The sequence below is a fragment of the Pseudorasbora parva genome, chromosome 13, assembly GCF_024679245.1.
Source record: "Pseudorasbora parva isolate DD20220531a chromosome 13, ASM2467924v1, whole genome shotgun sequence".
In the NCBI taxonomy this organism is placed as follows: Eukaryota; Metazoa; Chordata; class Actinopteri; order Cypriniformes; family Gobionidae; genus Pseudorasbora; species Pseudorasbora parva.
In genome coordinates, this window is record NC_090184.1 from 19,743,745 (window position 1) to 19,755,050 (window position 11,306).

The window sequence follows — 11,306 nt, forward strand, 5'->3', positions numbered from 1 at the left end:
AAGATTAAATCTGCTGTGTCCGGTGAGGGCACTGGATACTTATGTCCACAGAGCTGCCCTGTGGAGAAAAACTGAACAATTGTTTGTTTGCTTCGGACCCCCTAAGAAGGGGGCTCCTGTATCCAAGCAGAGGATGAGCAAGTGGGTGGCCGAGGCCATTTCACTTGCTTATGAAGCTGCCGGGCAGCCATCTCCTTTGGCTGTCCGGGCACATTCTACCAGGGGTATGGCTGCTTCTAAAGCACTTTTGTCGGGGGCTTCCCTCCATGATATATGTAACGCGGCCGGATGGTCGTCTCCTTCTACCTTCGTCAGGTTCTACGAGCTAGACCTGGCATCTACAGTAGGGGCACAGGTTCTCTCGTAACCGTGTGCGCTTCGGTTTCACACATACGAGACACTTGGTCCTATGGCGATGTGGGTATAAGCGTTCTCACAGCGTTTCGACGCAGCTCGAGTTCCCCGAAAGGGAACGTCTCAGGTTACGTATGTAACCCTAGTTCCCTGAGGGAACGAGACGCTGCGTCGCTCTGCCATACTCCCGGCGTGTCCGTGATCACTTACTTCAGGCTTTATCAGAAGTTAGTTCCTGTTTGTTTTCACGGACGTTTTATAGCTTCCGGTCGATGACGTCATCACGCCGACGATCGATCTTTTTTCCGATGGAATGGTTCTACAGGCGCTTCACGACGCATTAACGCAGAGGCGTTCTCACAGCGTTTCGACGCAGCGTCTCGTTCCCTCAGGGAACTAGGGTTACATACGTAACCTGAGACGTTCTGTTGTCATATAATCAACTGAAGATATGATATCCAAAAAGATGCATACAATTATTCAACACAAACATTAAACGCGACTTAACTCACCTCTATATTGAAATTACACGATCAACTAATGTTTACACTATCGGCTAATGGAGGCTGTGTCCACATATCCCAGCTGCAATGTTTTTATTTTGTATAAAGAAAAAAAGAAAATATGCAAACGCCAAACCTCAGCTGCTACACACTGCAGGCCTTTCAAGACACAAAAATGGTATTATGCAACAAATTGGCAAGAAGATGGATCTGGCAACCCTGTTGAATTCACTATTTTCTATAGTGCGCATGAGATTTGTCATTCACAGTCTATTATTTTTTTCTTTTCTTCCAGATCAGAATAAAAAATAGTGATTCTGGTTGTTCCAGGCTCTGTGAGGCTGTGATAATGGATTGGTTGCAATATTTCTGGCCTCTACTGTCTGTAATGACTGCTGTCAGTGAATTAAACATTAGACTTAACTCATGCCAAGGTGACAAATGCCTAGAATGGTTTTTATTTCACTGGAATAAGCGCTCCAGTTTCTATTTTTCAAAGAAAGGAAAATGATTAACTCTTCTTCATTTCTCCTTCTAGAATATTTGGAATGTGCTAAAAGAAACATTTAGGAAGAAGACACTTGGTGAACTTTAACTAGTTTGTATTTGACCACAGTAATACTTAATTTAGTGCTGGATTTTCATATAAGAGATGGCAATAAAAAGAAGTCGATATCAACAACAAACAGTGCAGTACATTGCCAGAAGGCATACATAATGAACATATTGATAGTTACCTGAGATGATTGATGCCAGACGAAATGCATCTGAATGTCGGTGAGGCGTCATGGGTTCATAAGGAGAAGGCTCATAAAAATCCTCACCTAAAAAAAAGACAAAATTATAGACTATTTTTTAGCACTGTACATACCCAATGTATGATCACTAACATATTTTTAAAACATAGTGTGTCAAACATTTCACATGCAATGCTTCATTAGTACATTATACTACATTGTTGTCACACAACCTTATTATGTTGCATGTTTATTTCAATGAGTGACATCCAATTATTTTCTGAGAATCCAAGACCCCGTCCACACGAAGCCAGAGCTTTCCCAATCCGATCTTTTTTTCCCCTCGTTTCAAGAAATATCTGCGTCCACACGAGATTAAAAACGATGTTGTTTGCATGCCAGGCCAGTGTGTGTCGCTGTAATTCTGCCACAGAAATTCACTAAGAACGGAGAAGAAGAGTTGTGGCTAGAAGGGGTAAAGCAGTGGTATGAGCCAGGTGAGGCAAAATCATTTTCTACATTTTTCTACTTTTCAAAATCATACATTTGTCTTCTTAACAGATGTGTTTTATTAATGCCTACACCTACCCCAACCTAAAACATACCCTTACAATAATGCAGATACGTTAATTAAATGACGCGATATTGATGTGCGCATACCCAGTGCCCGTAGTTGTATCCCTTAACTCTTTCACCGTGCTGGACGTAGTGTGATGACATCACCGTTTCAGAAAATGTACGGATTCGCTGCACACACGAAAATGGAAGATTGTCGTTTTTAGATTTATCCACTTTGGGACCCGGTTTCAAAAAATATCGGATTCATGCTTATAAAACGCCAGATCGGTGTAGACGAAACGCTGATACGGTACAACATTTATACAGCTAAACCCGTCTCCGTGTGGACGGGGCCCAAATTCGTGTAAAAAATGCTGTCTGACAAAATAACAAACCAAAAATGTTAAAATGTCAATTAATATTACTGAATTACAGTTCATTCATCACACTGGAGATGGAAGTTCAAGTAGAACCTTAAAAAGAATAAATATGCCCTGTTGTGTACTGCACATTTGGTACATGGTGATATATTTAGTAGTTATATACACTGTGCACTTACACTATACACTATGTATTTTGCCATAGAATGAATAAGGATATTGTGCTACCAAATTGAGCACTTTTTCTGTGTGTATTTCTTTGTGTTTTTTCTTTGTGTATTTATTTATTTATTTATTTTGGCTACACATAAGCATTTGCCCTCCATTTTGAAGGAAAAGATGTTTCAAAGGCACCCTTATGTGTTGCTCTTATAGCCTTAGCATGCGTAGCTGCACTACGCAGGAACAGCTATGGAACATGACCACTATCAGGAACAGGACCACTATCATTAAAGATGATTGACATTTAACATACAGTTTGGATTGACGGTATGGTTCTGTTCTGGGCAAGAACTCCCTGCGTATCCATGCAGCCTAGTCAGATTTGAAGAGGAATTTCAGTTAGAAGAAGAAGAAGCTGATGAGACTGCTTTGCTTGGCCCCGTGGATGGGAAATTTTGTTTTAAAAAATTAAAGGATGGAAGCGTCGACAAGAGCATGGCTGTGTGCAAGAGGAATTTACGTATCACCGCAGCACATCGAGCATCAAATATCACAAATATGCTTTTGCTACCTTTAATGGCAAACATTGCACTGGTCTGCTGGACTGAAATTAATAAACAATATTGTGTTGATTAAGCTTATGTATTCAGTCATGATTTAATGGTATACTAAAAATCCATGTGAAAAAATACTTCTCATTGTTCTCAGGTCAAATATTTATATGCAATTAAAATGTGATTAATTTCGATTAATTAATTACAAAGCATCTAATTAATTAGATTTTTTTTTTTTTTTATCGAGTCCCGGCCCTAATATATATATATATATATATATATATATATATATATATATATATATATATATATATATATATATATATTAGGGCCGGGACTCGATAAAAAAAAAAAAAAAAAAAAATATATATATATATATATATATATATATATATATATATATATATATATATATATATATATATATATATATAGGTATAGATATATTGAGAGGCCGAAATACCATGAAAATCCATTGGAGGAATTATGTAAAAGTTGTAAATGTATCACTGCTACTGTTTGCCATGCAAATGTCCCAAAAACTGTGTAATCTGCATATTAAACTGAACCCAGTGAAGTGTAACTATTTTATTTTACTAGCTGTTCTGTGGATACGTATTGTCAAAAAAAGCTTTGTGACTCTTGAACTGAAATGGGGAGACAGTACAACACTCAGTGAGTGTATGAAGCTTGTGCCTGTCAGAATTAAAAATTAGCCAGACTTTGCGTGCAGTTCTCCGTGACAGTCTCTCGGGAGCTTTAATCCACGATTCAAAATTCACAATCATTCCATGTAATTCACACACCTGCATACTAGCAGGGGGCACTCAGGTCCTCTTTCCTGTTGGGGAATGCGGATCATTGGAGTATTTAAGCTGTGTCAGTCTCATTTTATCATACCGTGAGCTCCACTGTCACACGCGCATTCTGAGGCGGACGGGCTACACGTGGATGTGTGCACATTTAGAGATGTGATGAAAGATGGCATATGTCTCCAGACGGTCCCTAACTCACATTAGATCACTAACATGGAACAGTGCGTATTAAACATCACTCTACCTGCTGACCGAGTGTCAAGGATTCATTCTGTCTGCAGTTAGACAGACACATGAAATTGCAAAAATTATCCTCACTAAAATGAATAGACTAAAATGCCTGGTGCAATTAAGTCTGAAACAAAATGACTTGATTATACATTTAAAGACATTTTAAAAGGATTTGAAATCTTTTTCATAAAAGTCATGTAAAAATTCACAAGAAAGAGTACTGCAGATAGACTAGAAATATGAAATATTAAAAGGTCAATATTTTTTTTAAAATGTAGATTCACAAAAACTGGCATGTTTTAGAAATGTTCTTTGGAAATGAAAGGGGAAAAATATTGCACCTTACACATTCATACTTTTTTATATTTTTACTATATTTTTTATGGTATATATATATAATATAATATATACACAGATCAGGCATAACATATGACATTATGACTTCATCTGTTAATGGGTGAGATATATTAGGCAGCACATGAACATTTTGATGTTGATGTGTTAGAAGCAGGGAAAATGGGCAAGCATAAGGATTTGAAGGCTTTTGATGGCTAGACGGGTCAGAGCATCTCCAAAACGTGTGGGATGTTCCTGGTCTGCAGTGGTCAGTATCTATCAAAAGTAGTCCAAGGAAGAAACAGCGGTGAACCGGTGACAGGGTCATGGGCAACTAAGGCTCATTGATGCACGTGGGGAGCTAAGGCTGGCTGCTATAACTCAAATTGCTCAAGAAGTTGCTGCTGGTTCTGATAGAACAAACAAGTCCGATGAGGGCTCTGCCTCACAATTTACAGGATTTAAACGATCTGCTGCTAACATATTGGTGCCAGATACAACAGCACAACTTCAGGGGTCTAGTGGAGTCGATGCCTCAAAGGGTCAGGGAAGCTAAAGGGGGACAAACACAATATTAGGAAGGTGGTAATAATGTTAAGCCTGATCGGTGTATAAATATATACATAATATATCCTGAAAAAAATACATAATTTCATTGACCCTTAAGCTTAATAAACAAAGTTGAGTCGGGGTTTTTTATTTATTTTTTTATATATAAATATATTAGAATCAAATGAATCCAAGAAAGAGTGTCTGCAGGGCCTGTGTCATGACATTATTTAAAAATGTTGTCTGGAGATGGAAAGTCCAGTTACTTTTAGCCAAATATATAATAGATATAAAAGGTCATAAAAAGTCAGCAGAGCTTTGATTTGAATGATTGATGACCTTTCATGATGTGTGTCAGGTACGCTAATAATGATTTTAACATTCTAGAAAACCACCGGAGTAAACAACATCCCAAGGGAATGAAAAATCAGAAATGAGATCTCTTCAATATTTCAATTGTTTCTCATATATACACAATAAGATGAAATGGAGAATAAACTGAGACTTTTGCTTCCTTAGGTGTTTCTCCTGAAAGCAAAAGCAGAAATATGTGAAGCGAAATTCTAGTCTTTAACCAAAAGTTAGACCTCAAAAATCAAAAACTATACTCGTAATGGATGTCGAGATGGTCATGTTTGTGTCTATTTCTCTTTCCCCTAAGCAATATTATGAAGTTGATACGTCAAAGGAAAATCTGCATACAATTTCCTGAGCTATGACAAAGCAACCTCTGAGTGATCACCTTTTCTTCCTATTGTTTTCTTTTTATTGTGACTGAATAGTTATGTTTGATCTTGACAACACAGTGTGACGCTGTTTTAAATAGCACTTGCTAAATGCACAGAACATAAGAATTAGCATATGTCCTTTCCCGAGTGACATTTCAATCTGAATAAGAGCTCCAACTTTCAGTCGCTCTCCCTTTGCCGCTCCTTCACCTGCAATCATCACAATGTGAAGTGAACTCTGATGGTCATTTGGAGAGACAGCCTATTACCTGAGTCCACAGGGAGTCTGTCTATGTTTTTTTCCATCGTGTCTTTCTCCCTCTCGATCTTTCTTGTGTTCTGTCTCTTTGTCTCTGTTATGTGTCTGTCTCTTTTTGTCAGTAAGCCCAGCTCAGGAGTGCCGAGGTGACAGCTGAACAGACAAACGTTGTCTGACGGCTTTCTACTAGAGAACACTCGCCGTCTCATTGTAGAGTCAGGTGAGAGATGCCAAACGGCTTTCACAGCTGCACGCTGACAGGATTTTTAAAATGCATTCCAGTACAGGTTTGGGTTTTGTCTTCAGCACTGGATTTTACAATGAGTGGACACATTAGTATACTTCTTCTAGTCTACTTTTTATGTACCTCTCAGAAATGTACTTAAAATTGGCTGCTTGACTTGTGTTCAGACTACACAATATCAGTGTTTCGGCACAATCTGCTTGATTTTGTGGGTCAAGTTGTTGGCACAATCAGACAACTGATGATGTGCCTGCGCCGCTTCACGGTGTAAATGCAAACACTTGCATGTTAATTTATTTTTTCTGCTCTCCATGACCGGTTCTGTCACAACTGTAAAGTTGACCAAAAGGAGCACAGAGGTTCTTTTGTACACAGTTTTAAACATGTTGAAATGAGAGAGACACAATGGTATTGGTGCCGCTAGGTAGAATTATGCAATGGAGGAGGAAAGGTTTGAGGCGCTATGGCAACAATCTTCCTGCCTTTATGTAAAAGGTAGTGAAAAAAGACAAATGCTGGCTAATGAACACAGAGGCACTTCAGAAACCCAGTGAGTACTGGAATTAGCATTAAGCTAACATGCCACTTCGGTAGTTTGTTTAAACTCTTAATGTTTTCTGGACACTAGTTGGTGAAATGACAACTGATGCTAAATAACTACAACTGACGTCTAAATAACTACATTCCTACCTAAAACAAAATCTTAAAATTACATTTCATGACACAATAACAGTAGTATTTGTAAAAAAAAAAAAAAAAAAAAAAAAACAAGAAAGAAAGAAATATGGTGGATTTGCTCAACCGCCATGACAGTGTGCATACAAGTACGCAAGCAGAGTGATACAAACTGTGAAAAGGTTTGAGTACTGACACTAGAATATTGCAAGGTTTTAGAATTAGATTCGAGAACCGGAAATAACTGTTATTAGAATATTACTTAAGACCAATATAAAAAAGGATTTTTTGAAATCTTGGCCAACTGAAAAGTATGAACATGAAATGTATGAGCATGTGCAGCACTCAGTACTTAGTTGGGGCTCCTTTTGGCTGAATTACTGCAGCAATGCGGCGTGACATGGAGTCGATCACTCTGTGGCACTGCTCAGGTGTTATGAGACCCCAGGTTGCTCTGATAGTGGCCTTCAGCTCTTCTGCATTGTTGAGTCTGGCATATCGCATCTTTCTCTTCACAATACCCTATAGATTTTATATGGGGTTAAGGTCAGGCATGTTTGCTGGCCAATTAAGAACTGGGATACCATGGTCCTTAAACCAGGTACTGGTTGCTTTGGCACTGTGTGCAGGTGCCAAGTCCTGTTGTAAAATGAAATCTGCGTCTACATAAAGTTGATCAGCAGCAGGAAGCATGAAGTGCTCTTAAACTTCCTGGTATATGGCTGTGTTGACCTTGGACCTCAGAAAGCACAGTGGACCAACACCAGCAGATAACATAGAACCCCAAACCATGACTGACTGTGGAAACTTTACACTGGACCTCAAGCAACGTGGATTGTGTGTCTCTCCTCTCTTTCTCCAGACTCTTGGACCCTGATTTCCATGTATGTCCCTGTTTATGTATGTTTATGTTCCTATCATTAGAGAACATAACTTTGGACCACTCAGCAGTCCTTTTTGTCTTTAGCGCAGGCGAGATGCTTCTGACGCTGTCTGTTGTTCAAGAGTGGCTTGACACAAGGAATGCGACAGCTGAATCCCACGTCTTGCATACGTCTGAGCGTAGTGCTCCTTGAAGCACTGGCTCCAGCTGCAGTCAACTCTTTGTGAATCTCCGCCACATTTTTTAATGGGTTTTTCTTTCAAAATCCTCTCCAGGGTGGGGTTATCCCTATTACTTGTACACTTTTTTTCTACCACATATTTTCTAACCCTTTGCATCTCTATTAATGTGCTTGGACACAGAGCTCTGCGAACAGCCAGCCTCTTTTGCAATGACCTTTTGTTTCCTCTTTGTTCAAGGTGTCAATGGTCATCTTTTGGACAACTGTCAAGTCAGCAGTCTACCCCATGATTGTGCAGCCTACATAACTGCACTGAGATTCAATTTGAAGGCCTTTTCAGGTGTTTAGAGTTAATTAGCTGATTAGAGTTTGGCACCAGGTGTCTTCAATATTGAACCTTTTCACAATGTTTTAATTTTCTGATTCTAATTCTTATATATATCCCAACATTTTCTGAAATGGATGCGAGACTTGAGGCTGTTTTTACACTGCAAGTCTTAATGCCCTGATTTAATCTTTTGACCATATCTGTTTTTTTTTTGTCTCACCTGTTTACATTTACTGGTATCCAATATCTATGTTTGCATTCATCCCTGCCCATCGCTGTACTATGTGACATGGTTGACCCTCAGGTTTTGAATGGACATACTAAATTTATGTATATAATTCACCTAGGGTTGGACATGATTATTTGCCAGCTTGGAACAGCCATCATGGACGTTTGCAGCCAAAATCTGACTGAATGGATACATAGACTGGAAAAGCAAAGTGTCATCTCATCGCTGTTGAGAAATGTAACTTTCCGTAATGAAGTCAGAGATTGAAAACCATTTTCTATGCTCCTGAATGTTCCTATGCACAATTTCTTAACTATGCATAAAGTTTCCATCTAAATAAAGCTAAGCTGAGAATTTTGGTATGAGCCATGCAGACAGGTCTGCTTCGTAATACAAAAATAAAAAGCAATCTTTGTGGGCAAATGTGTCGCCCTCATCTTGTGGTGTCTTGGAATTCCAAGGGGAATCTGATACGTGTTTAGATGCAGGTCAGATATCGGATATGTATATGTTTTAAAGCCACATTTAAAAGTAGCTCAGAATGGATTCAGAAAAATCAGAGAGCGTTTTAATGGTCATTTTAGAGATACACTAACATTCATAAGTTTGGTCTAGGAAGTCTGCTATGTATTTTCTACCGCACAAGAGGAGTGATCAACAGCATAATGACTCTGTAAGCACTTGAATAGTCCTTCAACCAAGAGGCGTGATCAACGAGCATCATTTCAAATGACTCTGTGCGCAATTGGATAGTACTTCAACCAATCAGACCACAAGAGGCGTGATCAATGGGCAATGATCCATCGCTTCTCTATCTGTCATCGTGTTAAACCCGCCAACAGGTTGATAAGCCAGTATGTGATTGGTTCCCGCAAATGTGTAACAGAAGCAGGATAAATTAATGTACAGCTTTCCAGACTGAGCTGCAGGGCGAAATCAAATCGCCGGCACAGAAGGCTGGGTTTACCCAGTCTACCAATCTTTCAGAAATCATTCAAATTTTGTTTTATGGACAAAAGTCCAGTGCTTCAGGATATGTAAACCATTAAAAAAAAGTGCTGAAATCCTGAGGTGATGAAGATGAATATATAAAATCTCTCCTACGCAGGGAGCAACAACTTTGATGGATGTTTGTTGGAAGACCATGACAGTAAAGAATCATTCCTCCACAGTCTACTTTCCACCCCAGTCTGTTCACTGTGAAAAATAAACACATAACCGGTAAGCACAGTATAATGGAAGAAGTAAGCTCAAAAATCATCTGCTCTGCTAAAAAATGACTTATCACCAACAAATTAACATTTGAAGTCTGGCTTCAACTGCGGGCTATTTCGCCTGTGTAGTTAGTCGCAAAAATACAGAGAGAGAGAAGTTTTTAGAACGGAACAAAATGATGATAGCAACAGAGATCCCAATCTGCAGCTAAATCACAGTCTGCCACGCTTAACTGATGCATGCTGGATAATTGCTTTTGTATAATTGTTTGTGAAGGACCAGAGAACGAGGAGACCGCACCATTATCCTTAGACAGTCAAAACATGTGTGACCTCTACGACATCTCCTGACAACATTTTAAAATAATGTCACATCATTATACCCTTTTCATACTTTAACTATATTGAGTTTATACTAAAATAGCAGATTTACTGGTACAACCTTGTATGTTTATCTGTAATCTCTTTCTTTGTTCAATTTCATTGGCATAAGAATAGCAGAAAGCATTCCTTCAATGAGACCTTTCTCTTCAATGCTGTCACCACAGGTTTCGTTCGTAACATTGATGTTTTGGACACAAACTGTGTCTAATAAGCCCCAGCTCCCCTGTTAATACTCCATTAGGTCAGCAGGAAACAAGTAATTCAAGCAAAGCAAGCACTAACATCCCTAAAGCATCAGCCAAGACATTCAATATCAACCTGACTGAGCAAGCCCTTTGATTGTGTTCCAAATAGACACGGGATATAGAAACAGACTGTGATTCAATCCACAACATCCAATAGTTTATTTTAGAGACATCCTGTTTGGAGACTTAAAGAGCATGAATATACATAACCTGTGTGTGTGTGTGTGTGTGTGTGTGTGTGTGTGTGTGTGTGTGTGTGTGTGTGTGTGTGTGTGTGTGTGTGTGTGTGTGTGCGTGCGTGCGTGTGGGCATGTTTTTGTGACATATAAGGACACAAATGTGTATAATGACATGGGTATGACATAGGTATTACAAGGAGAGGTTGACATATGAAGACATTGGCCATGGCCCCACTTATCAAACTTATCAAACCACTTATTCTAAAAAGTTTTTTTAGAAAGTAAAACTGCAGAATGTGTCCTGTGATGGGTAGGTTTAGGGGCAGGGGCAGTGTAAGGGGATAGAAAATATGGTTTGTACAGTATAAAAACCATTACACCTATGGGATGTCCCCATATGTCACAAAAACAAACGTGTGCGTGCGTGTGTGTGTGTGTGTTGCACCCTCTAAACGTGAGACTAGGATAAATGTTCACTGTAAAACATTATTGTGATTTTAGCAGTAAAATACTGTAAAAATGCTACGGTTAAAAAAAGTAAACTGGTTAACATAAAGTTTCTGTACTATATACGGTGA

At 38.9% G+C, this 11,306-nt stretch overlaps 1 protein-coding gene across 3 annotated transcripts in view; it reads right to left on the reverse strand.

Annotated features, from left to right (window-relative positions):
* gfra2a (GDNF family receptor alpha 2a) overlaps positions 1–11,306 on the reverse strand; it is a 128,912-nt gene that overhangs the window by 91,409 nt on the left and 26,197 nt on the right. For all 3 annotated transcript variants that reach the window (XM_067413389.1, XM_067413391.1, XM_067413390.1), the window contains exon 3: positions 1,595–1,681. In XM_067413389.1, coding sequence (XP_067269490.1) covers positions 1,595–1,681 — 87 coding nt within the window. The remainder of the gene's footprint in view (positions 1–1,594; positions 1,682–11,306) is intronic.